General features: G+C 55.5%; 2 protein-coding genes and 2 long non-coding RNA genes across 4 annotated transcripts in view; 1 reads left to right on the top strand and 3 right to left on the bottom strand.

Moving 5' to 3' along the window:
- Positions 1-1,137: 1,137 nt before the first annotated feature.
- Capn12 (calpain 12) lies at positions 1,138-13,111 on the top strand. The gene is made up of 21 exons (XM_052167397.1): positions 1,138-1,596; positions 2,358-2,427; positions 2,587-2,705; positions 2,941-3,074; positions 4,833-5,001; positions 5,465-5,539; positions 5,627-5,712; positions 5,804-5,878; positions 6,729-6,892; positions 6,975-7,210; positions 7,404-7,415; positions 7,597-7,805; positions 8,166-8,208; positions 8,291-8,350; positions 9,086-9,143; positions 9,450-9,520; positions 9,628-9,690; positions 10,248-10,326; positions 12,062-12,178; positions 12,283-12,341; positions 12,418-13,111. Exons 1-21 carry the CDS (start codon positions 1,360-1,362, stop codon positions 12,442-12,444), a joined length of 2,163 nt encoding a protein of 720 aa, XP_052023357.1. The 5' UTR covers positions 1,138-1,359; the 3' UTR covers positions 12,445-13,111.
- Positions 6,238-6,815, bottom strand: LOC127672196 (uncharacterized). The gene is made up of 2 exons (XR_007974865.1): positions 6,722-6,815; positions 6,238-6,618 (listed from the first exon to the last, which is right to left on the bottom strand). It is a non-coding gene; the product is annotated as an uncharacterized LOC127672196 (long non-coding RNA).
- Positions 6,925-7,725, bottom strand: LOC127672174 (uncharacterized). The gene is made up of 3 exons (XR_007974843.1): positions 7,640-7,725; positions 7,184-7,397; positions 6,925-7,019 (listed from the first exon to the last, which is right to left on the bottom strand). It is a non-coding gene; the product is annotated as an uncharacterized LOC127672174 (long non-coding RNA).
- Positions 12,784-25,675, bottom strand: part of Actn4 (actinin alpha 4) — a 65,023-nt gene continuing 52,131 nt past the window's right edge. Inside the window, exons 9-20 of the mRNA XM_052167355.1 lie at positions 25,497-25,589; positions 24,936-25,166; positions 24,213-24,360; positions 21,455-21,605; positions 17,973-18,081; positions 17,509-17,832; positions 17,289-17,423; positions 16,322-16,501; positions 15,657-15,803; positions 14,979-15,059; positions 14,058-14,216; positions 12,784-13,953 (exon numbers count right to left, since the gene is read on the bottom strand). Of these exons, the coding sequence (XP_052023315.1) occupies positions 13,795-13,953; positions 14,058-14,216; positions 14,979-15,059; positions 15,657-15,803; positions 16,322-16,501; positions 17,289-17,423; positions 17,509-17,832; positions 17,973-18,081; positions 21,455-21,605; positions 24,213-24,360; positions 24,936-25,166; positions 25,497-25,589 (1,917 nt within the window). The 3' untranslated portion in view covers positions 12,784-13,794. The remainder of the gene's footprint in view (positions 13,954-14,057; positions 14,217-14,978; positions 15,060-15,656; positions 15,804-16,321; positions 16,502-17,288; positions 17,424-17,508; positions 17,833-17,972; positions 18,082-21,454; positions 21,606-24,212; positions 24,361-24,935; positions 25,167-25,496; positions 25,590-25,675) is intronic.

The following is a 25,675-nucleotide window of genomic DNA, read 5'->3' as shown; positions in this document are numbered from 1 at the left end:
GTCAGCCTTGCCTGGGTGACCTAGCTGTGGTCTACCTTCCTGAGAGCTAGCAGAGTGTAGCAGAGTGAGCCGGAAAGGAAACCAGGTTATGTATGTATATATATATATATATATATATATATATATATATATATATGAATGAAAGGGCCAGGTATGGTGAGGTGGAAGGAGATGACACTCAGTGGGCCTATGCTGAGACATCCCTTCTCCCTGAGGTACCAGTATGGTATAGAGTTCATTTAGGGCACAGGAAGGGGAGTTGGAAAGGGGGGGGGGGGAGAGAAACGTGGAGAGAGGGGGATGGAGAAGGGGAGAAAGGGGGCAGAGAGTAAGAGAGAGAGAAGGGTGCCAAGCGCCCCTTCTGTAGTAAACCAGGCACACCTGACTATTGCCAGGTAACTGTGGGGCGGAGCCTAAAAGCAATGTTGGTGCTAAGGTGAGTGGCCCAGGCCACATGTGGGCTGCGAGTTGACACTGAAGGACCAGAAATGGGAGATGGAATCAGATGTAGAAGCTGGTGTCCTGGTGTACGGTTTTGATTTCAGGCAAGTAGACCTCTGTAAATTCAAGGCCAGCCTGGTCTATATAGTGAAACCTTGTTTCAACAAGAAGAAACCAAACCAATAACAATAAAAACTAACCTCCCCTTTAAAACTGGTACACACCTTTAATCCCAGCAGTCAGAGGCTGGCCTCTGAGTTTGAGGCCAGCCTGGTCTACAGAGTTGAGTTCCAGGATAACCAGGGCTACAGAGAGAAACCCAAACCAAAACCAAAGGAACAAAAGGACAAAATCCACCAAAAACAAACCCACAGATACAGCAGTAGATCTAGGACCTGGGACCCTAAGGCAAAAGGACTTGGGAGCCCAAGGCTAACCTCAGAAACTCAGGGAGACCACATCTCAACGTAAGAGGTTAAAGGGCCTTGGAGATGTGGATGCAAAGAGTGCTCCCCCACCCCACCCCCACCCCACCCCCGACGCAGCTAAGGAAACAGCCAGGCTGGGCTGGGCTGAGATGTGGCAACAGGACCAAGCGGGCAGAAATACACCCCCACACTGACCTCCTTCCTGGCGCTCCCAGAGCGCAGGCTGGTCCTTTAGGCCTGCCTACCTTTTGTGTGCTGCTGGTCATTAGCTGCTAAACTGGCCACAACTGAAGGCTCCACGCCCCAGGGAGGAAACCACTGAAGAGGCGTCCCTGCTCCCTCGCGCCTCAAACCACCAATTAATGTTAACAAGAGAGAATGCTCCTCCGTGCCTAAAGACCCCCAACAGGGTACAAATGGAGCAGAAGCCCCGCCTCATGACTCAGAGGGTTAAAGGGCTTGGGTCCATCTGTGTGCCCAGAGTGTCCGAATGGCGACTGGCAACAGGAAGGTCACCATCCAGCTGGTGGACGACGGGGCCGCGGCTGGAGCTGGGGGCCCACAGCTCTTTAAAGGCCAGGACTACGAAGCCATCCGAACAGCTTGCCTGGATTCCGGGATCCTGTTTCGTGACCCTTGCTTCCCTGCTGGCCCTGATGCCCTTGGCTATGACAAGCTGGGACCTGACTCAGAGAAGGCCAAAGGGGTGGAATGGAAGAGGCCTCATGTAAAGTGGGGCTGGGCTGGGACCTGGGTCTGAGGGAGGAGGGCCAGGGCCTGGACCCTTGGGTCTGAGGGAGGAGGGCCAGGGCCTGAACTCCTCCTGAGTCTGATAGAGGAGGGCCAGGACCTGGACTCTTGGGTCTGAGGGAGGAGGGCCAGGGCATGGACTCTTGGGTCTGAGGGAGGAGGACCAGGGCCTGGACTCCTCCTGGGTCTGAGGGAGGAGGGCCAGGGCAAGGACTCCTAGGTCTGAGGGAGGAAGTCCAGGACCTGGACTCTTGGATCTGAGGGAGGAGGGCCAGGGCATGGACTCCTCCTGGGTCTGAGGGAGGAGGGCCAGGGCAAGGATTCCTAGGTCTGAGGGAGGAAGGCCAGGACCTGGACTCTTGGATCTGAGGGAGGAGGGCCAGAGCATGGACTCCTCCTGGGTCTGAGGGAGGAGGGCAAGGGCCTGGGTCTGAGGGAGGAGGGCTAGGGCATGGACTTATGTGTGTCTAAGGGAGGAGGGCCAGGACATGAACCCTTGGGTGTAAGAGAGGCAGGCTGGGGTCTAGAACCCTGGTTCTAAGGAAGAGCAACTGGGAGATAAGGGCAGCCTCACGGGGTTCAGGGGGATCCAGGAAGGCGAACCCCCACCCTCAGACCTTCCCAAGGCTGGAGGCCGTCCCTCATTGCCTGGGATACTGGTGTCAGGGCCCCAGGCCTCTGACCTCTGGTTGCTCCGGCCTTCCCTTACCTGGCTTCACTGGAGCCCTAATCTTCCAGGAGTTTTGTGCTGAGCCCCAGTTCATCTGCGAAGACATGAGCAGAACCGACGTGTGCCAGGGAAGCTTGGGTGAGCCCCTCGTGACCATCCGGAGCCCCTGCCCCAGGACCTGAACAGCTCCTCTTCTCTGTCTCCTGTCCCCATGTCTCCTGTCCCCATGTCTTCGTTCTTCCGTTTGCTGGTCTCTGGTCCCCTCTGATCTAATCTGAGACCCTCTCCTCCGCCCAGGAAACTGCTGGCTCCTTGCAGCCGCTGCCTCCCTCACCCTCTACCCCAGACTCCTGTACCGGGTGGTGCCCCCTGGACAAGGTTTCCATGATGGCTACGCGGGGGTCTTCCATTTTCAGGTAGAGCTCGGTTCCTCTCTCTGTGCCTCAGTTTCCCCCATGGTAGCATGATGACAGAGGCTTCACAGTTACCATTGTGTGCCCACCCCAGTGCAGGGGGATTGGAATTCCAGAACTTGGGAAGTGGAAGGCAGAATTGCGGGCGTTGCAGTAGGATTCAGGCAGGGTCTGGAAGCTGAGCAGTTCCTGCCCTGTTTTATTTTGTTTGTTTGTTTTGTTATTTTTGTTTTCACAGCTCTGGCAGTTTGGCCGCTGGGTGGATGTGGTGGTAGATGACAAACTGCCTGTGCGTGAGGGGAAGTTGATGTTTGTGCGCTCGGAACAAAGGAATGAGTTCTGGGCCCCACTACTGGAAAAGGCCTATGCCAAGTAAGGACTCCAGCCCCTCCCAGCTGCAGCCCCAAGAACAGGCCCAAGCCATGTAGAGTACGGACACTGGGGGTCCTCCAGATACCCAACCAAGGACCCCGAATCAAGTCATAGCCGCCATGGTCCTAGTATCACCGCGCTCTCCTGGAAGAATCTTCAGTTTTTGATATTTTATTTTATATTTATTGAGAAAGGACCTCATATAGCCCAGCTTGTCCAGGAATTAGCTGTAGCCAAAGGAGACCGTGAACCGATGGTCTTGCCTCTACCTCAGAAGTGCAGGGGCTATAGGTGTGGGCCACCACCCCAGGTTTATGCGGTATGAGGGATCGAACTCAGGGCTTCATGTATGCTCTACCAACTGTCTCATTTTATGTAGGCCAGGTTGGCCTTGAACTCATAATCCTCCTTTGTTGAGCTCTTGTGTACATAGAATACAGGCATGCACCACAACCCTGACTAAATCTAGGAAGGAGTGTGTGTGTGCTGGAGACAGAACCTGTGATCATGTGCATGCTGGGCCACGCCCCAGCCCCTCACTGGGGATTCTAGGCAGGGGCTCTACCACTGAGCCACGCCCCAGCCCCTCACTGGGGGATTCTAGGCAGGGGCTCTACCACTGAGGCATAAGATTCAGCCTGTTAATCTAATATTTATTTATTTATTTGTTTATTTATTTATTTATTTTTGGTTTTTTGAGACAGAGTTTTTCTGTGTAGCCCTGGCTGTCCTGGAACTCTAGATCAGGGTGACGTCAAACTCATAGAGATCTGCCTGCCTCTGCCTCCTGAGTGCTGGGATTAAAGGCAAGCACCACTACCCAGCAGGATCTTCCACAAACATTTCTAGACCCCCACTGACACTCATATTTCCCAAGGATCCTGAAACGCCATCCGTCTATCAGGCCCTGGCTTTGCCAAATCTTATTCCCTCAAAGGCCCTTAACTTCACCCCATCTCTCATGGTCCTCTGAGATACCCCCAGCCCACTCTTTCCCATCCCAGGCACAGGAAGGCCTACAAGTCCCCGTAGACATGGCCTCCACAGGCTCCCAGAGCCGCAAAGATTCAGGGAGTGTTGAGGGTGCTGGGTAGCTCCTTCCGTGGCTTCCAGACACCACAGGTTTAGCATGTATCAGAGCCCCTAGCTCATCTCTGAAGAGTCCAGGGATTGAGGCAGGCACGGTAGCCTACTTCTGTAATCACAGTAGTACCAAGTACACTGAGGCAGGAGAATTGCAAGTTTGAGGGCAGACCGAGATGAGCAGCAATACCATGTCCAAAACAAAACAACGAAACAAAAACACCCAGTTAGCTGAGCATGGTGGAGAACGTTTGTCTCTTGTACTCTGAGAGCAGAGGCAGGGGGATCTCTGGGATTTTGAGGCAAATGTGGTCTACAGAGTGAGTTCTGGCAGTCAAAGCTTGGCGTCAAAGACAAGAGGGAGGGGGTGGGTGGGGCGGAGGATCTGTAGAGACAGCTCAGTGCTCTGAGCACGAGCTGCTCTTCCAGAAGACCTAGCTTTTATTCCCAGTCACAACTGTGTGTGACTTCAGTACCAGGGATTCGAGGCCTCCATGGATACTGCACACATGACATGTGGTGCACAGACACGCATGCAGACAAAACACATACATATAAAAATCCTATACACATATACACAATGGGGGACAGGTCCTGCGGACCCTCATCCTGATAGAGCCCCCAGGCCCAAGGTGTTCCTACGTACCTCAGACCCACCTCTACCTCCTCCAACAGGCTCCACGGTTCCTACGAGGTAATGCGAGGAGGTCACATGAATGAGGCGTTTGTGGACTTTACAGGAGGCGTGGGTGAGGTCCTCTACTTGAGACAGAACACTCCAGGTGTCTTTGCTGCCCTTCGCCACGCATTGGCCAAGGAGTCCCTTGTGGGGGCCACTGCCCTGGTGAGAACTGAGCTCCCCCAGTCGGGGATGGGGCGGGAGGGGAGCCTTCGCATCCAGTGTCGTTCTTACCTTCTGCTGTCGCCCCCCCCCCGCCCCCCATCCTCAGTGGTAGATTCTATGCCGGCACTCTACACGTGAGCTCCATTCCCCCACCCCCTCCATTTTTCCATTTCGTTTCGAGGCAGCGTCTAGTTACCCGTTACCCACGCTGGCCTTGCACTTGTGATCTTCCCGCAGCAGCCTTCCCTGTAGCTGGGATCCCAGGCCTGTGACGCAGAGTCCCGGCTTCCCCCATCTCCTTTCTGTCACTCCAACTGTTCACCCCAGCACCTCTCTGAGTCCCTTGGCTTTTTATGCTGCTCGGAGTCGGAGAGCTCCGGGGTTGGAAGCATGAGGCTGGGATGGGAGGCTAGGGAGAGTGGTCTATCTCCTACCCGAGGCTCACAATCTTGGCCTCCTCCAGAGTGATCGGGGTGAGATCCGCACAGATGAAGGGCTGGTGAAGGGACATGCTTATTCAGTCACGGGCACGCACAAGGTGAGTCACTCCATAGGTAGACTAGGCTAACCCTACCCTCTGTAACGACGCCCCCAACACTACCCTCACTGATGATTTTGGCTTTAGATGTCTCTGGGCTTCACCAAGGTGCGGCTGCTGCGGCTGAGGAATCCCTGGGGCCGCGTGGAGTGGTCCGGGCCCTGGAGTGACAGGTGGGATGGGCTTGGGGTGGGCGGGGGCGTGGTATGGGGCGTGGCCCGGGGCGTGGCTCCACATGCCTTCCTCTCACATTGGTCTCCTCAGCTGTCCACGTTGGGACATGCTCCCCTCAGAGTGGCGAGATGCCCTGCTTGTGAAAAAGGAGGATGGCGAGTTCTGGTAGGTTCTTAGGGGCTAGCTCTACCTGTTGGGTGGTCCGCTGGGACAGGAGCCTTAGAACACAGGGCCAGAAAGGACACAGAGAAACTCATGGGGTCGATGGTTCACGTTGCACAGCAATGGTTCCTATCAGCTGTGATTTGGGGATCTGAATCTATTTTTGGCAAAGTCAGGGCAGAAGCAGTAAGATCAGGACTATAAAGGGCATTGTTTTCAGAGGGAGAACACTGGAATTAGGTTAGCCTAAAACTCACTATGTAGACCAGGCTAGCCCCGGATTCGTGGCAGTCTTTTGATCTCAGCCTTCCCCCAAGGGCAAGGCTGGGATTGCAGGCATGAGGGAACCAAAGAAATTTGGAGTCAGTGATTTTGGGAGCTTTAATGGGAACAGAACCACATTTAGGGTGATCTGGGGGAGGCTTGGTGACATTCGGGGCTTTAAATATATGTAATTTGAAACGATTTTTCTAGTTTTCTATTTCTCTATTGAGTCTGCTCCTGAAGCATGCCCCGGGGTGAGCGGAGCCAGTTCTCCCCTTCCACTGTGGGCTAAGGGTGTCGGGCTCGGACGGACGCTGCAGCTCTTATCGGCTCGGACAGCTTCCCAGCTCTATTTGAGGGTTTTTCTCAATTTCTCGAATTTCATTTGAACATATTGAGAGACGTTTGTGAATCTTCCCAGAGGTGGGGTATTTGTGAGGACTTGGAGACCTTGGCAAGGCCTGAAGATTTCGGGGAATCTGGAGATCGGAAGTTATTCGGCAGTATTTAAGGAACTGAGGGCCCTTCTGGGGTCCCTCGAGCCGGGCTCCGGGGTGGCTGGGTACTTCTCACGGTCGGTACCTTCCAGGATGGAGCTTCAAGACTTCCTCACGCACTTCAACACAGTCCAGATCTGTTCACTGAGCCCTGAGGTGTTGGGCCCCAGCCCTGCTGGCGGCGGCTGGCACATCCACATCTTCCAGGGCCGCTGGGTGCGAGGCTTCAACTCCGGTGGGAGCCAGCCCAGTGCTGGTGAGGCCTGGGGACCCCTGAGAAGCAAACTTGGGGGAGGCTTGTGTCAGGATGAGAACTCCACCACCTTCTTCTCTGTCAGAAAACTTCTGGACCAATCCCCAGTTCCGGCTGACACTGCTGGAACCTGATGAGGAAGAGGATGACGATGACGAAGAGGGGCCCTGGGGAGGCTGGGGAGCAGCAGGGGCACGGGGCCCAGCCAGAGGAGGCCGAGTCCCCAAGTGCACGGTCCTGCTGTCACTCATCCAGCGCAACCGCCGCTGTCTGAGGGCCAAGGGCCTCACTTACCTCACTGTGGGCTTCCACGTGTTCCAGGTGAGGGTCTGGAGGGGCAGAGAAGGGGTGAGGGCACAGGTGGAAAGGAAAGGGTTGGGGACGGGGTCAGAGGGGACTTAGGTCAGAGATGAGGAAATGTTAAGGGTCCAGAAAGGAGGGGTGTGAGAGGTGTGGAGGGGCGGGGAGTCTGCGAGCTCTCCAGCCCTCATTCCGTTGTGTTTTCTTCCTGCAGATTCCGGAGGAGGTGGGTATCAGATGCGGCCCCAGCCTCACCCTAGGGCTCGGTGGACCAGGGCAGGAAGCCTGGGAACACGGGAGGGCCTGGCCAGACAGTCTGGGTGTGTGTGGGGAATGGCGGGGTGGGGGGGATCAGAGGGTCGGGTGGGGGGCTCGGGTGGGTGGTGGTCATGGCGCCCCGCCCGCAGCTGCTGGACCTCTGGGACTCCCCGCGCAGCCGCGCGCTCTTACCGGGACTGCTGCGCGCGGACCGCTCGGTTTTCTGCGCCCGCCGCGACGTGAGCCGCCGCTGCCGCCTGCCGCCCGGCCACTACCTGATAGTACCCAGCGCCTCGCGCGTGGGCGATGAAGCCGACTTCACGCTGCGCATCTTCTCGGAGCGCAGCCACACAGCAGTGTGAGTCGGTGCTTTCCTCCCCTTACCAGAGGCAGGCCCCCGCCCCCCGCCCAGAAACCTCAATCTAGAGTCCCCTGGCCCCGCCCCTGGCCCCAAGCCCCGCCCAGGGACCGCAAACCCCGGGCCCTGCGTTCCCAGCCCCGCCCTGCCCCCCCAACCCTCAATCTAGAGTTCCCTGGCCCCGCCCCTGGCACCAAGCCCCACCCAGGGACCACAAACCCCCGGCCCTGCGTTCCCAGCCCCGCCCTACCCAGGGATTCGCTCTCTCTCCCCCATACCCACTGCCCTTTGACTGTACCCACTTCCTCTGTCGAGACCCCCTCCCCCGCCAGAACTCCTTCCTTCTTCCGTAATTTGCAGGGAGATCGATGACGTGATCAGCGCAGACCTGGATGCCCTCCAGGTGAGGACTGTTGTGGGCCGGCACAGGACTCAGGGCGGGCAGGGCTTTGGGAAAGAACTGAACTCCTCCACCCCACCCACAGGCCCCCTACAAGCCCCTGGAGCTGGAGTTGGCACAGCTGTTTTTGGAGCTGGCTGGAGAGGTGAGAAGAGTCGGGAACTGGGGCGCCCGGCCAGAAGATACTGAGCACTCCTCTCTCCTTAGGTGTCTTTTTTTTTTTTTTTTTTTTTTTTGAGACAGGGTTTCTCCTGGCTGTCCTGGAACTCACTCTGTAGACCAGGCTGGCCTCGAACTCAGAAATCCCCCTGCCTCTGCCTCCCAGAGTGCTGGGATTACAGGCGTGTGCCACCACCATCCAGGCTTCTCCTTAGGTGTCTTAAAAAAACAAACAAAAACCCAACCCAAGTCAAATAAACATTATAGATCAGGATATCCAAGAACAACTATGTAGCCCAGGTTACCCATCCTCCTTCAGGTTACCCAATGCTGGGGTTACAAACCTGGGTCACTTTGCTGGGGTTTGGGGTGTCTTTGCCTTACATCCGCAATGCTTTCCTCTTGTGTGTTCTGGGAATGCTCAAAGCGTCTCAAGGCCTTTGCTGGGTCTGCACCTTTCTCTGAAGGTTCACATCCCGTTCCAGACTCAAACATCTTTCCCAAGTGCCTTCCTCTGCCATTTGCCCGCGGTGGCGTCCCACAGTGTCTCCCACCACTGTCCTGACCACTCTGAGGACAGAGCTGCCTCCTCTAGCTGAACCCTAAGAAGGCAGCCACAGATAATGCCCTCAGCAGTATGGAGCACAGGGCCTGTCCCAGCGGGGATCGTTGACTGGATGTTTTGAGCTGGTGGCCTCACCGGCGGTTCTTTCCTGATTAGGAGGAGGAACTCAATGCTCTTCAGCTGCAGACCTTAATAAGCATTGCTCTGGAGCCTGGTGAGTTCGGCTCGAGGTTGAGGTGGGGGGTCCTTGCAACTGGAGCACCATGGCTATAGAGCCCCGGCCACGCCTCCGGGCACAGGAACCAGGCCTCCTGCACCGTTAGAGGAGGGCCTAGGTCACTCGAAGCCCCGCCCACTTCCTCTAAGAGGCGGGGCAGAGACATAGAAACCCAGCTTGGGTGGTTTTTCAGGCGTGAACTCTCAGCATCTGTTTTTACAAAACGCCCCCTGCGGGAGTTACTCTGCAAAGCTCTTGCAATGTTGGCCTGCATGCAAGGGCTGCTGGGTTTCTTCTTTGCAGCGAGGGCCAACACCAGGACCCCTGGAGAGATTGGGCTTAGGACCTGCGAACAGCTTGTGCAGTGTTTTGGGGTATGTGTGTGGGGGGGTGGTGTATGGAGAGGAGGGACAGGGATGCTGGGGTTTCCCCTTGCCTTTTAGAGGGGTACATTGATTGTAACCAGGTGTTCTCACTGCAGCGTGGGCAAAGATTGGCCTTACACCACTTCCAGGAACTCTGGGGCCATCTCCTGTCATGGCAGGTGGGTGAGAGTTGGGAGCAGGTGCCTCCTTCTAGACACTGATATCCTGTGGACCACCAAGGGGGCACTACTAACATGCGAGTGGGGTGGATATAAAGTCCCTGTCACCCCAGGGCGGCCCTCTGAGGGCACTAAATGCAGTGCTCTAGAGCTGCCTCTGGTTCCAGCTCCAAACTCAGCTCCTTCCTTGCCAGGTGACCGACCACAGGCCTGTCACCTCCCCTCGGAGGAGCCTCTGCCCAGCTACTAATGGGTGCTCCTTCAAGGGAGGATCTGAAGGCTCCCAGAACTGAGCGCAGTGCTGCCTCCCTGCTACTGAGTCCTCCCTAGCCCCTGTGGATAGATGGATTCAAATGTGTCCCCATCAGCCTGGGAGCTTGTTCCCCTCTCACAGACAAGCGGGTGCAGAGTGGTGCCCGCCTGGGAGCCAGGAGAGCTGCAGTCTGAGCCCCGCCTGTCCTGCCTCAGAGGCCCCTCCCTTAGCTCCTTCAAGGTGCAAGAGCATCACTCTGCGGCTGGTCTTGTGATGGTGACTCCCACCTGCCTCCATCCTCCAGGCCACGTTCGACAAGTTCGACGAAGATGCCTCCGGGACCATGAACTCCTGTGAACTGAGGCTGGCGCTGACTGCCGCAGGTGTGGCTGGGGACCTGGGATGGCTGTAGGGACAGCACCCAGTCCTCACATTCTTGTCTGCGTTCCTCCAGCTGTGGCCATCCCTAATGGGCCGTCCACAAGGCCTCGTGCCAATTTCCTCCCATGGAGGCTCTGACCGCTCTTATCTGTGACATGGCTGATGTCTGTCTGGTGTGGCAGGGAGCCCACAGGATGCCACAGAACACCCCAGATACCCTGAAGAACCTTCTGAGGCTATGAGTTAGAGCAGAGGAAGGAAATCCCACCCTAAGCTATGGAGAAATGTTAGGGTGGGATTATGGAGATTCCAGAAGACAAGTCAGCTCCATGCCCCACAGCTGGGTCCATCTGTGACCACTAAGTAGGAGCCAGGGCAGGCAGGGGGTGGCACGGTTGGCTAGTGAGAGACATGAGAGACTACAAGTATGAGACCTGGAGCAGTGGCCAGGAACATGGAAGACATGATCCCAAGGTATCAGAGTAGGTGGGGGCCAGGGTGCTGAACTAAAGCGGTGGACACAGGACAGAGAGGAGGGCAGGAACTTACTGGGCCATCCCCCCATTCACCCCGGAGTGCCTGGCACATGCCAAAGGCCTTTTTGGATAGGAGTCTGAGAATGTCTGCTTGGGAATTCTCAGCAGTTCTAAGAGGTTGACTGAGGGCTTTTGGGTCCTTTTACTGTCATCTATCCTGGTTTCCCTCCAGACCTGGGCCAGCATAGACCAATATTCAAGGGCACATGAACATCAGAGGGACACAGACCTGCCTCAGGCCACCTAGCTCTGGGAGTGTGGTGCACGTGTGTGTGTGTGTGTGTGTGTGTGATAGCATTTGTTGAATGAGTACACAAACGTACAATTCAAACTTGTGCAGTTGTCTTTGAGTCCGTATGAGGCACGTGGAAACTGGGAGGGACAAGTCCTTAGGCCTTGGGGCTTCCAGTTGCATTGTGCTGTACAGCAGATGTGACACAGCTAATGTCTAGACTGTGGCCTCAGAAGCGGAGTCACACAGTCACACAGCAGTGTTCTCCAGCACCCAGGCAGGGAGATAGCCCTTCCGCCTCTGAAGGAGCAACCGCATAGCTGCACCCATTGGCACCTTGAGAAGCAGAAGCAACTTAAGTGTCACGCTAAATTCGCAAAGGGCTGGGGATGTAGGTCAGTGGGAGAGCTGGCACCTGAGCCTGCCAGTGAGGGGCTGAGGGCAAGCGTGGTGGAGAAAGCATTTGCTTCAGCGAGGGCCCTGGGGTTCCCGCCCCCAACACTCCACAACAGCAGCAGAACCCCCACGTCAGTTGGAGAGTGCTCATCTAACATGCTGGAGGCCCCGAGTTCTAGATCAAGTGCTGTGTAAGCCACAGGGTGAACTCCTGGCGCCTGGAAGGAGGGGGCAGGACTCAGGGGCTGGTGACTGTCCTTGGCTATTTAAGAGGCCAGCTTCTTCCAAACAATGCAGCACACAGGAATGTGGCTTAGGTAAGGTACTTGCAACTGAAGTGTGAGGGCCAGAGTATGGATCCCCAGCACCCGCCTGAGGGCCAAGTGATCTCCACAGGAAGTTAGACAAACTGGTTTGAGTCCTGGATCTCAGCAGACTTCCTCAATACATAAAGGAACGATTGAGGAAGATGCTTCCTTATGGACACACAAGTGAACACACTGCATACATTAAAATGAAAAGACAGCACACGAGAATCCCGTAGACACAATAAACAAGGTAGCCTCCTCGCAGGCTTCCACCTCAACAACCAGCTGACCCAGTCCCTCACTAGCCGCTACCGGGACAGCCGGCTCCGCGTGGACTTCGAGCGCTTCGTGTGCTGTGCGGCCCGGCTCACCTGCATCTTCCGTGAGTGCTACTCCTGGCAGGGCGGGGCGGGGCGGGGCGGGGCAGGGTGTGCATGGGACCTGTGCTGCTGCTGCTGTGTACTCACCCTGGCCTCTCACACACAGGCCACTGCTGCCAACACCTGGATGGCGGTGAGGGGGTCGTCTGCCTGACCCACAAACAGGTGAGCCGGCCTGAGGGACCGCACAGTTCTAGCATCGCCCCAGGCCTCCGCCTCAAGCTCTTTTCTTTCTCTTCAGTGGTCGGAGGTGGCTACCTTCTCATAGGTTTGGAGCTGATGGAGGTCACCCTGCTGCCCTGCGTGGTGCCATTGATGGAAGATGAATGTGGGAGCAGTGCCTGCCTGGGTCTGGGGCCCAATAGCTGTCACACGGGCGATGGCCATGGGGTCTGTCTTCTGGCTATGTAGCCCTGGCTGGCCTCACAAGTGCTGGGATTACGAGCCGGAGCCATCACAAACAGAACTGCCTTCCCTCCCTTTGAAGCCCGCGTGTGTCAATCCCTGCTTAGAGAGGCCCACAACCCACCCACAGGCACTGGGCCGGGGCACTGTAAGCTCCCCGGGGCGTGGACAGGGACGCAGGGAGAAGATGACACCAGAGCCCTTCTTAAAAATATTACATGTTTTATTCTCCCATCCCCAGAGGGTGGTTTATCCAGAAACCAAGAAAATAAAAATCAATCAGAATAAATTCAAGGGGGCGGGTGGAGAGAACCCCATTAACGAGCAGGCAGGCAGGCCAGCAGCCCGTCTCCATCTCAGGGGTCCCCAGAGACCCCACCCACCGCCACAAGGGGAAAATCAGGAGGGGGTGGGGGGGCATTGAATCAGCTATGTCTTCATTATGAGTGAGAGGTGGCAGAGATATGCAGCTAGATGGATATATATTTATATAATAAATCCGTAAGTTAATAAAGTAAATAGTAATTCTCTGGAAGGTTTTACTTTTTTATAGTTTTTTTTTTTTAATTTTTTTTCCTTTTTTTTTTTTTAAATGATTTTTTTGTTTGTTTGTTTCTGCTCCATTCTTTGTGTGTTGTTGTTGGCTTTGGTCCTTAGAAAATCTGAGACTCGGCCAGGTGAGACAGGGCCAGGTGGGCGGGGCCGGCTGCCCCAGCAGCCACTCCTGAGGGGGAGAAGGGCTATGGCAGGTCCTCTGCTCCTGGGGATCAGGATTGGATCGCACAGGGCAGGGAGGTGGGAGGAGCCACTAGAGCCTCGTCCAGGGAGCTGGGTGCTGTCTGCTGTCCTCTCAGGCAGGCGGGTCCTGGACAAGGCACTTGGAGCTTTGGCCTGGATGTGAGAGGCTTTGAAGAGGCCTCAGGGGCAGAGGGGACCTGGGTCTAGAAGGATATCTCTGGGGCACAGGGGTCCGTTGTCCCCTCCGTATAGGCTAAGAACCCACAACACGGCATATATATTTAGCAGACCAGAAAAGCTGACGGCTAAGCCTCCCTCCCCTACAAGACTGAGAAAGAGAGGCCTGCATAGCCCCTCCTTGCCTGACCCCCTAGAAGGACCACAAAGAGCTCTTTGCATAGATAGTCAGGGTGGGGCAGGGCTCCTCAGCCCCTCCGGGAGGCCAAGGGAGTCTCTGTTCAGGGTGGCTGAGGCCTCACAGGTCGCTCTCCCCATAGAGGGCTGTGGAGAAGGACTTGTAGTCAAGGGCGCCAGGAGCGGCATCGGGCCCCTGGTAGGGCGCCATGCGGGCGATGCAGTACTCAGCCTGGTCAGGGGGCAGCTCTCTCCGCAGTTCCTCAGCAGTGATGAAGTTCTGGAGGCGTAAGACAGGACTCTGAGCCACCCAATCTTGCCCACTTGACCTAGTACTGGCTCAAGTTTTAGCAATGGCCCCAATGCTTCTGTGGTTCAGCTCACCTTGTCCCCGGCCAGGACCTTGAAGGAGGCGATGACCTGATCAGCTGTGTCCGTGTCTGTGGTCTCCCTGGACATGAAGTCGATGAAGGCTTGGAAGGTCACGAGGCCACTATGGTTGGGGTCCACCACGCTCATGATGCGGCTGAACTCAGCATCACCCTGTGGGGAGGGGAGGGGAGGGGAGGGGAAGGAGAGGACACGGTCCTTAGTGGAGCTGCTACAGATGCAAAGACAGCAAGCTGACAGCCAGTGCCAGGCCTGGGGCCTTTGTCCCTCAGCCTCCTTCCCTACTCCGGGGAATGGGGGGGGGAAGAGGGGGGAACGGACGGACACGGGGACTGTGGAAGGTGAGGGCAGAAAAGGAGAAACAGAAAGAGAAGGGCAGAGTGGGAGACTGCTCCCTGAACACTTGTAGGAGGAGGTTGGTTTGCTTTTTTGGGGGTGGGGGGACCCCAGCCTCCAGTGCAGCAGCACAGAGCAGGCAGGCAAGGCCATGGTGCACTGGAGGTGGAGGAGTGTCCCCAGGAAGATATGCAAGCTCGGAGGCGGTGAGGGCCAGGGAAGGAGGAGGAGCAGAGGCAGGGAGGCAGACGCAGCATACCAGGCTGTATCCTGTGGAGATAAGCAGAGCCCTGAAGTCATCGGAGTCCATGCTGCCTGTCTGCTTCTGCTCCCAGGACGCAGGCATAGCAGAGGCCAGGCCCAGAGGAGGCCCCATGTGCACAGCGGAAGACAGGACAGTGGAGAAGCAAGGAGACAGGAGGCCCAGAGACCAGGTAAGGGGGAAAGTGACAGAGGCAGAGGGGGCGGGGGAGGCACGGGAGCCAGAAGACAGCACGGGGTGCCAGGGGTGGGTGGTGAGGGGAGGAGAGAAAGAGAAGAGCAGTTAATGTCAGTCTACTGGGGCCACGGCGCTCCTACCTGCCGGTCATTCTCCACGTCGTAGCCCAGGCTGATGAGGCAGGCCTTGAATTCCTCAGGCCCCAGTGCCCCGCCATGGTCCTGCCCGGAGGCCATCGAAGGCAGGCGAACAGGGGTGATGTAGAGACAGGCCACGGCAGTGGGAGGGGCCAGGCCACATGCAGTGGGCAGGGGAGGAAGACACATGGGGAGGGAACACAGTTAGAGGTGATGCAGACAAGGTAGTGGCCGGGGACTGGTGGGGCACAGGTCTCCGTGGCCTCAGGGGGGTCGAGTGGGCAGCATGGAGGATCAAGGCCAGGGCCCAAAGATGGAGGGGACCTTTCCCTGCCCTCAGAGCTCACAGCACAGTGTACGAGGCTGCACACTGGTACTCACAGAAGCTGAGTGGCTGTGGTGTTGGGTCAAAGGTCATCTGAAGACAATCAAACTCAACACTTAGAATTCCTCTCAAGAGGCTACCAGTCTAGATCCAAATTTTAAAAACTCTGCATATGGGGACCAGAGTCCTGGAACCTCTGCCCACCTGGCCTTGTGTATACTCTGGGGTCCTGCCCAGCCTGTGGACAGTGGATGGAATGGATGGACGAGTGCAGATGGAGAGGGTAGGAGAAATGTAACAATGGGGAGACGAAAGGCCATGCTATGCCAGTATGGGGTGGGGGAGGGTGGGTCTACCTTGTCAAAGTGGTTGAAGGATGCCCGGAACTCCTGCATCTGCTCCTGGCTGATACCCTTGGCATCTCGGGTGAGGATCTGGTTTTCCACCTCGTTGATGGTTCGGGCAATGGTAGTGAGCAGCTGCTCCCAGCCCACACGGATATGCTGAGGGAGAAGAGGGCATGACTGGGCATGGGTGGCTGTCCTCAACAAATAAGGTCTGCGGGTGAAGAGCTCCACAGCTCATCAACTGACGGGGACACGGGGCCTTTGCCAACTGCGTGCCTCACTTGCTCCACCCTCAGATGTGGCAGACGAGAGGGGCCAAGCAGCTGGGGATACACGACAACCCTTTACAATCATGCTGCTCGCTGCTCCGCAGCTGACCCTCTGACGGGGTGGAACCCCATGGGGTCCCCTGGTGGGCTGCCCCAAGGGTGGCCTGGACTTGCTGCTCGGGTAAGGCCCAAAGTGCTGAGTCCACAGGTAGGGTAGGAATGCGACCCTTTCTGTGTCAGGTAATTCTGGAAAGGAACTAATGGAGCCACGGTTTTCAAATGTCTATGTACACTAGTCTGTAAAGACAGGCTCTCCTGCAGTCCAGGCTGGCCTTGCAGACCCCGAGGGAAGGAATGCTGGGATCTGATAGTGTCCCATTCTGGCGACTTGTGCGTGACACACACCTCCATTGTGTAGTTGGTGTGCTTGTTGTCGAAGATGAGGGCCTCCTGGATGAGCTGGTGCTGCTGCTCCAGCAGGTCCAGGCTGGGCTTGTAGTCCACAATGCTGCGCTCGTACTGCTTCAGGTGGCTCAGCTGGTCCTCCAGAGTCCCGTTCATCTCGATGGAGATGCGCCCAATCTCCTGCACGGAGGAGAGACCACGGTGTGACAGCAGCCCAGGCCACCCACAGCAGTGTCACCCGGAAGGCCTGCTGATGCCACCCCACGCTCTGGTGTTGAGTTTGTTTTATGTATCCAACCTCACCAGCTACTCTTGACCCCTCTGTGAGGCCCTGCACTGTGACAGAGAGGGAACTCCGGGAGGGCAGGCCAGGTAGCTTGGGAAAGAAAGTGCCTTCACCCTATGACAAAACTCTCTTTTGCTACTTAGAAACAAGAAAATAAATAAAATACAAAAGGAGGGCAAGCCTCTGGCGGTTGGCAGAATCCCCCTGCCCATGGCTCCCATTGCCTGGCACACCGAGCACTTGGGCAGTGGGGCAGGTAGAATTGCTACCTTACAGACTATCAGGAATGTCCCTAGGTACCGTGTTGCTCTTAGATCCACTACGGCCCTCACAGGGGTCTAACACAGAGCGGTGAGCAGAAGTCATTTGTTGTGGGAATGTTATCTCCAGAGATGAGCGCACAGGAGTGGAAGGCCAGCTCTGGGCTAAGGTGGACAGTCAAGGTCCAAACCGGCTCTAGCTGGTTTAGCCCAGCTTCCATTGGCTTGACATTACCATTTCCTCAGCATGGTCCTATGAGATCAAAAGGGGTGCTGACTGAGAGAGTTGAGATCAGACCTACCAAGGCTGTGGAATCTTCTCCAAGGCCACTGGGACCATGAACCTCTAGGATCCAAGAACCCACGCTTCTCTCAGTTGACAGACAGCCTGGGTTCACTGTTTGGGGTGGGGCAACCTTACCTCCATCTTGGTCTGGATCCAGGGCCCCACCATATTGGCTTGGCTGGCGAACTGTCGGCGAAGGTGCTCATTGGATTGCTGCTTGCTCTGCTCCTCCAGGAGGGCATGGTCCCGCTTTGGCACCAGCTGCTGCACCTGTGGGACGTGCCGCAGCAGAGGTCAGGCGACAGCTTCCCCACCTGGACCGTCCAGCCCTTGCATGTCAGAGAGCCTGGCCCACCTTCTCCCACTTGGAGTTGATGATCTGGGGGGTAACGGTGGTGTAGGGGTTGCTGCCCGACAACTTGATGTGATTGCTCTCGGCGATCCTTTGGGCCTCCTTGTGGATGGCCAGGATGGCCTCACGCTCCCTGTCGGCATCTGGCAGGGTGGACTTGAACTGGTCATGGGCTGAGATCAGGCCCTCGATCTCCTCGATGGTGTGGACGATGAACATGTCCTGCAGGTCCTCCATGGCGCTCTCCATCCAGTTGTTGAAGGGTGCGGCTCGCTTGGCGTACTCCAGATGTAGCTGGTCGATCGTCTCCAGCTGTTTCTCTGTTTTCTGTAGTGTGCAGAGAGAGATGGGGCGGGGAGGCAGGTGAGAGGGTGAGCAGATACTTGAGGGCCTCTGAAGACACCCTCCCAGACATCCCCAACATCCTTTAAGGGCCTCAGGCTCCCGGGTGACACACCCCTCCTCACCTCCAACGCTTCCCTGCGGCTGTGTGTCAGAGAGCCCAAGTTATCCCACTGGTCGCAGATCTTCTGGCACCGTGTGTTGACATTGTGGGAGTCATAGTAGTCCAGCTCGCTGTGGAACAGAGATGAGACCCAGCAGGTGGGCGGGGCATGCACAGACTCCACCCCTGGGACCTCGGGCCCTGGGGTACAGGCTACAGACTAGAGTAGGTGGATGGAAGGAGCTGATTTTCCTTTTCCTTTCAGCTCACGAGGACAGCATAGGCTGCAGCCACGCCACTGTCTGTTCCTGCCTATGCACGCTCAGTGTCTGCCTCAGTGATCCCACCTTTCCATTTAGACAGTCTCAGGGAAAAGCCCTGGCTGGCCTGGAACTCAAGAGTTCCTCCCCTTCCCGTACACTCTGAGGACTGGAGCTGAAGGTGTGGACCACCACACCCACCTGAAAGGTACTTCACTATGATTAGTGTAAGCATGTACACTAATGTCAGAATGTGTTTGTGGGCTTCATACTTCAGGGCTACCTGGCCTAAGAGCTCCTTGGACATTAGAGAGGTGCCAGGGTTCCAGACTTTTGTGGGCTCAGGAGGATGAACATAGACCGCCAGGCACCCACCCTCTCTACCTTACTGAGAAAAGGTCTCCCCCGACCCTGGAGATCATGGGATCCTCTTGTACCGGTCTCACCTAGGCTGACATTACAGGCATGCACATTTTTACATTTCCTCTAGGGATACGAATGCATCCTCCTACTTGCACAATAAATACTTCACTTACTGAGCCATCTGACCATGTGTTCTCACGGAGGCCAGAAGGATACCTGTGGGAACTGTATCCTTCTGGCCTCCGTGAGAACTGGGATCCCAGGCACTGAGCGGGCAGATGTGGGTACTGAGACCTGAACTTCAGTCCTCGGGACAGCACGCCCTGGAGCACTGAACAGGTCTCCAGCATGCCTTTCTAAAATTCTTCTACATTTATTTACTGTGTGTGTGTGTGTGTGTGTATGGAGGTCAGAGGAAAATGTGTGGAGAGAGTTCTTTCCACCTTACGGTCACAGGATCCAATTTGGGTCTCCAGGCTTGGAGGGAAATGCCTGACCCATTTTCCTGGCTCCAGGCTGCTCTTGTGGTTTTAACAACATCTAGCAGAGACAGCACACAGTGGTTCATAACTGTAAGCCCAGCACCAAGGATGCTAAAACAGGAGTGAGTTTAAGGCCAGTGAGCTATAGAATCAGGTCTTTATGAACTAGAGAAGTCTACCTCCAAACAAAATAAACAAAGAGCCCAATCACTGATAGCAAAGTCTTGGCTACTGAAACATTATAGTACTGGCTATAAACAAAGTTAAGGTTGCTGTCTTGAAAGGTTCTATTTGTAAATGCTGTCTGTGGTGACAATTTTGGAATTTTGGTTTCTTGAAAAAAAAATTATAAAAATGTGGGGGGATGGAGAGATGGCTCAACAGTGCAAAGTACGACTGCTCCTTTGAAGGTCCCGAGCTCAAATTCCAGCAACCACGTGGTGGCTCACAACCATCCGTAATGAGATCTGGCGCCCTCTTCTGGTGTGTCTGAAGACAGTTACAGTGTACTTACATATAATAATAAATAAAACTTAAAAAATAAAACTGTGCTTTCAGGATGGATAGATGGCTCAGGTTAAGAGCACTGGCAGCTTTTCTAGAGGTCCTGAGCTAAATTCACAGCAACTACATGGTAGCCCATAACCATTTATGAGATCTGGCGCCCCCTTCTGACTGTGTAGGTGGAACACTGCATAATAAACAAGCAAGCAAGCTCTTGTTTCACTCCCAGGTGTAGGGACACGGGGCTGCTCAGGACTGTCCACAGCAACTATGATTTGCCTGCTTTAGCAGAGGCATGGTTTTGCCAGCTGCAGAGAGTGTGCCATTTACAATTCTGGGGACTTCTTGGGGTTCTAGAAATGGTGATTTTCAGGAGGACAAAGAAGAACCCAGCTACAATGCTTATTACAAAACTGTTCTAAAGCTTGATGTGGTGGATGTCTTTAATCCCAGTACTCGGGAGGCAGAGGATCAAGTTTTGAGGCCAGCCTGGTCTACACAGAAAAACCTTGTCTTTGGGGGAAAAAATCTAGTTGTACTATTTTATTGCTGCTGCTGATCTCTTGGTGTGGCTTATGTAAAAGTTAAGCTTTATGACAGACATCGGAAATGACACAGCAGACTCAGGTGCGTGCGCTCTCTCTCTGAAGCATGCACACTGCACCCTGGCACTTGCTTGACTGACTTGAGAAATGCTGGGCGGATAAAGATAACATTTTTTTTGTTTGTTTTTTTTGTTTGTTTGTTTTTCGCGACAGGTTTCTCTATGTAGTCTTGGCTGTCCTGGAACTCACTCTGTAGACCAGGCTGGCCTCCAACTCAGAGATCCACCTGCCTCTGCCTCCCAGAGTGCTGGGATTACAGGCGTGCGCCACACTGCTCAGCTTAAAGATAACATTCTTGTTGGTTAGGCACAGACTCAAGAGACTTCTTCTGTGATACTGTTGTGTACCGGGCAATGGGATGGCACCCGGGTAGCCTCCTCTCCTTCCTCTAGGGCCATGTCTAGAATGTTGTTTCTTTAACCTTGCCTCAGGGATCAGGCCTCATGTGGCTGGGACCTAGTATCTGAAGAGCAGGCTAGCCCAGCTCTCCAAGCCTATGTCTCATGGGTATCTCACCTGCCACTCATGAAAGCACTACATGCACTGCTTTCCTTGATTTGGATGAGCAGGTCTCTGGAGGGCAAGGTATTGGTCACAGTACCGTGGTTCTGCCTCTGGCACACAAGCCTGCAGACTATGGCCAGCAGCAGGGGGAAGCAAGAGAAAACGAGCCCTGTTCCCGTGGTCCCACTGGCTTGTGTGGGAAGGCCCTGCAGAATTGCTCAAGTGTGGGGTGAATAGTGGGTGGGGGTGTCTGCGGAAAGAGCAGTTCCAGCCAAGGATCTTATTTTGGGAGCTCCTTCAGGGCCTGTGGATTTTCCATGATGTAATGGGCCAGGCCTCCCACTCCCTGGCTCCTCCTTGCTGCTGGCCACTGCAATGGTAGAATAAGGGCCCCATTCATTGGCTTCTGAGGTGCAGTGTACTAACTGTGTGCACAAATTTATGTGACTAGGCAGGGGAAGAGAGGAACACTGGCCGCCTGGAAGGCCTTACAGTGACTGTATTCTGAGCAGAAGGGACAGGGGCAGGCAGAACAACAGGCTCACTATACAACACTCCCTATACAGGGTGGCAGGCTGGGGAGAGAGGGACCCTTAGAGTCTGAGGTCACGCCTGTGCTGGAGAACCCAGGTCCCCTATGCTTGTTGGTGTTGGGACAGCATGGGCAGAGAGATCATTCTGGAAGACTCTCCTGGTGTATGGAGGAGGCAGGGTTGAGAGCTGTGGATAGAACTAAGCTTGTGGTGATGATGCCACAGACACCCACATAAGTAGGGGCGCACGTACTTGAGCTCCTGGGCAATTGCAGCAATCTGCTCCACACGGTCCTGGTGTGCGGCCAGGTCACTCTCAAAGGCCTCATGTTTTCGGATCAGAGCTTTGATGTCTGACAGGGTGGCTGTCTCATAGTCCCGGTGCTTCAGCATGGCCTCCTTCCCTACAGGTGAGGCAGAGAGGCACCTTAACAACAGTCACAGAGTCATCTGAGGGGAAGAGGTACAGCAGATATGGATCACATCTGTTACCACAGAGGACGGAGCCTAGAAGCTACTGGAACCTTCCTCCTTGCCCTTGGGGAATCTCCAAGCCCATTTATGTTCTATGCAGTTCTGTATAGACTTAGAAGATACTGATACTTGGTGTTTATGGGCCTGAGACAGATATCACAGTGTAACTACTTTGCTCTGAACAGTATCTCTTACTGGCAGGAGAACCAGGATAGAACAGTTGATACCAAGGCCGAAAAGTTACAGACACCCACTTGCGGAGGATGAGCACTGGGAGAAGCCTTGGGCTTTCAGCCAGGCCCAGCGGGATCAGGAAAGGGACAAGCCCGAAGTCTGGGCCCAGGAGCTGTGCCTGTGCCAGCTTTTTAGAGCCAGTTCTCCTGGGTGGTGGTCCTAACTCAGTCTTGTCACCCCGCCCGTTCTCAGCCCAGTGGGCGGGGCTGTCCAAACCCTTTGAAGGAAGGGAGTAACACTGTTATTAGTCCTGGAGCCGGGCTAATTACATGCCCAGAGCAAAAGCTGGAGCAGCCAGCTAGTAAGCTAAGGGACAGGCTACTGCGGGAAGGGCTAGCCAGGATGGCAATCAGGCTCCACGTTCGAAACCCTCAAGGAGCCCTGCCTCCCACGGCCTCTGGGCTCACCCTCAGATGAGTCCCCAGAGCACCTGGCAACAGCTGCACCCCTTGGCCAATCTCCCCTCTGTAAAACAGTGCCAGCAACAGCACCTCTGTGGCCTTGCCCATCCTGAATTTTAGCAAGATGATGGTTAAGAATGGAAAGAGTTGGTGCCACCCCCACTCAGCCACTCCCAGCCTCATCTTCATGCTTAGCCACTGCCAGCCACCCTCAGGCCAGGGCTGGCACCAGGAGGCAAGAGGTGGGCTTGGAACACAGACTCCACAGGCCTGCCACCCCTGCCCCAGGCTGGAGGGCTTAACCACAAGGCAAACTTGCAATTCCCTTCTCCAAACTGCTTTCTCCCAAGGGTGGGAACCAGAAATAGCAGCTGAGAAAAATTCAGCATCAGCTGTTTCAGCAGGGGACTGGCAAGTGTCTACAGAGCAGCCACGAGATGTATGCGGGGCTCAGTGGCGTCTGGGTTTATCCCCAGGCACCCAAGTCCCTTTGGATTCATCCACTTCTGATTACCCCTCCCCCGGGCACGGGCTTCACAGTGATTCAGAACACACATAGGGTCTCAGGAGGTGTGCCAAGTGCTGGGAGGGAAGGTGTATAACAGCGTCAGCCCAGTTGCAGGTGGGCCTCATTTCCAGACCCCTCCCAGTGCAAGCCTCCCCCAGGCATTCCCAGAGGAGGAGCTCTGGGGGGCTACCACACACACACAGCTCCAAGAAACCAGCTGTCAGGCCTCTGGCAGCCCTAGGTTGGGTACTCCAGCTCATTTTGTGAGAACCACAGAATAATCTAGAAAATGAGCTGGCAAGACAAAGCAGAAAACAGCCTAGCTATGTATGGGGGCACAGCAGCTACTGCGTTCCTTATGTACTTGGGGCCCTCACAGGACAAGTGTAAGCCCTATGTCTGAGTTCTCTCAAGGGCAGGCAGGACTCGCCCACTCGGGAAACAACCACACACAGGGCCTAGCACACCAATGTGGTCCAGATCCACAGCCATGCCTGTGCTATTTTGTTTGGATTTTCAAGACAGTAACACCTCATACTGTACTGTAGTCTAGACTGCTCTGGAACCCTCCATACAGCCCCAGCTGCCCATGAAGGGCACCATGTCTGAAGCAGGAGAGCAGGAGGTACTCTCACACCCAGCCTAGCCTGGTCAGCTCACCACCTGCCTCCTCTCCTTGGCCTGCTCTGGACAACAGCAGGGCTGACGACCGTGAGAGCAGGAGCAGGAGCGGTGCACTTTGTGTGGGGCTCAGCATCTGGCTGCAGCTGGGGCTATATGTCAACATAGTTAAGGAGGCTCCCTGTGGGACCATGGGGTAGCAGTGGTGGAGAACTGGGGTGGAAAGGGAGACAGTGCTATAAAAGAAGGGCTATTTATGTCTTGGCAGTGAGGCTGAGCCTGGGGCCTCCACTGAGTGACAGCTTGTCTGTGGGCGTGTCACGTCATGACTTTTGCTTTCCATGGGCATTTTCTGAGGGCTTAAGGGCTCCCAGGAATCATCTGGAATCTCAGCGATGGAATGGATCTCAACCAAGGGCCAAGACTGTGATGGAATTCTACATCCTGAGTCAGAGGCAGGCAGTTGCAGGGCTGCTGGAAAGCAGGCTTTTGGACAGGGCGGTGACTGGAGCAGCAGCCTCAGACATGCCAGTGGAGTCAGGAGGTGGCTGAAGATAGGCGAATGCACCCTGGCCAATGTGCTGTGAAGCTGTCACAGACAGGGGTGGGCTGAACCTGGGACTGGAAACCATTCTTGGAAGGGACACAGCAAATGTGAAGGCACAGGGAAGGGGGCTCAGCCACAAGGCATCTTAGGCCAGAGCAGAGGTGAAAGGGAGACCCTTTTCTGCAGCTGGGAGAGGGGACAGAGCATGGGAGCATGGGAAGCGCACCGTCAGTCCAGGACTCGTGGATGGAAGCCTTCTGCCGGAACTTCTCTGCCAGGTGGTCAAGTCGCTCCAGCCTACGGATCTCGTTCAACAGCCATTCTTCATAGCCCTTCTCCGCCTGCTCGAGGTGCTGCCACCCATTGTTGATGTCCTGTGGGGTAGGAGAGAGCAGAGGTCTCACAGGCTGCTGGTGGAGAGGCCTGCCTGACCTGGGCCTGCAGCTCTGTCTACATGGACTAGGATGGACAGACTGAGTGTGTGTGTGTGTACCCATGGGGACCAGAAAATGGCTGACACCCCCCCCACACACCCCAGGGACAGGAGTTCCAGTGGCTGTACTGCCTGCCGTGGATGGATACTGGGACCCTTTGCATTGATTGCTTTGTTCCAACTGAATGGATCTCAGTAAGAGTAGGCAGGTGGGCGAATCAATGGACGGAGGCTGCTGAGTAGACCTTGAAAGGTGTCGTGCTATCCCTCCTCTTACAGAGGATCTCAGACACTTGCTAGCCTGGAGTCCCAGCAAAGTCAAAAGGCCCATACAAACTGGTATGGCCCGGGTAGTGCATAGAGTTCTGGGTGTAAAACCTCAGAAGAAATAGTCCAGAAATGTAAAGCACGCCCATCCCCCCCAAAGGCTAATTTACAACGATGTTGGCTAAGCTTTATACCCTGCTGTGATTTGGGAGGTGATGCCCCTGGGTCCCAAGGTGGCAGCGAACTCACAGAGACCATCCTGCCCTCAGAAGGCATGAAGGCAGGCCGGTTGCTGAGCCGCAGCTTGGTCTGCAGTGTGTTGAAGTTGATCTCCAGCTGACACTTCTCCTGCACCTTGGGGGGCTTGTGCACGCGCCTGTAGTCTCGGAAGTCCTCCAGTTTCTGCTGCATCTCCTGGATGGTCTTCTGAGGCACGCGGTCCTCCAGCCAGGGGATGGTGCGCCGGATCCACTCCAGAAGCTGTGGGCCCATACACAGGAAGCCATGGTAGCTACTGAGGAGGTGCTCAGGGTGCTGCCAGGACACCCCTCCAAACCCCCAGCTCACAGGGAAGCAGGATGTGGAGTTACAAAAGCCCTGTCCTCAGGGCTGCCTTGCTCCCAAACCCAAATTTTCCAAGACTCCTGTGGGAACCCCATAGCAGAGGTCTATGAACGTGTGCCACTGCTAGGAGCCCTGTGCTATCTATCCCCTACTTTCTGCTCAGTCTTCCTTCCCAGACTGAAGTGGGTGGTTCAAGTCCACTGTCCCTTCCCATACTGTCAGGGGACTTGTGATTGCTGGACTCACATCACTGGCCAGGCGTTCATAATCTTCCATCAGGTGCTCATTCTCCTGGTTCACAGCCAGCACCTTGCAGATCCGGTTGGCAGCAGTCTCAGCCTGGAGTGGAGAAGCACAGTCAGGGCTGCCAGAGGCTGGGACCCTCCCTCCTAACAAGCAGGTCCCTTGAAAGCAGGCTGTCCAAG

This window comes from Apodemus sylvaticus, chromosome 1, assembly GCF_947179515.1.
Source record: "Apodemus sylvaticus chromosome 1, mApoSyl1.1, whole genome shotgun sequence".
Classification (NCBI taxonomy): Eukaryota; Metazoa; Chordata; class Mammalia; order Rodentia; family Muridae; genus Apodemus; species Apodemus sylvaticus.
The sequence above is the reverse complement of the archived record's forward strand: the minus strand, read 5'-3'. Positions and strand labels throughout refer to the sequence as shown.

Bases quoted from the DNA above. Each gene is read 5' to 3' on its own strand.
- Capn12 (XM_052167397.1), top strand. From the start codon at position 1,360: ATGGCGACTGGCAACAGGAAGGTCACCATCCAGCTGGTGGACGACGGG. The intron at 2,706-2,940 runs GTAGAGCTCGGT...TTGTTTTCACAG, and splicing joins CGGGGGTCTTCCATTTTCAG to CTCTGGCAGTTTGGCCGCTG. The intron at 12,342-12,417 runs GTGAGCCGGCCT...CTTTCTCTTCAG, and splicing joins TCTGCCTGACCCACAAACAG to TGGTCGGAGGTGGCTACCTT.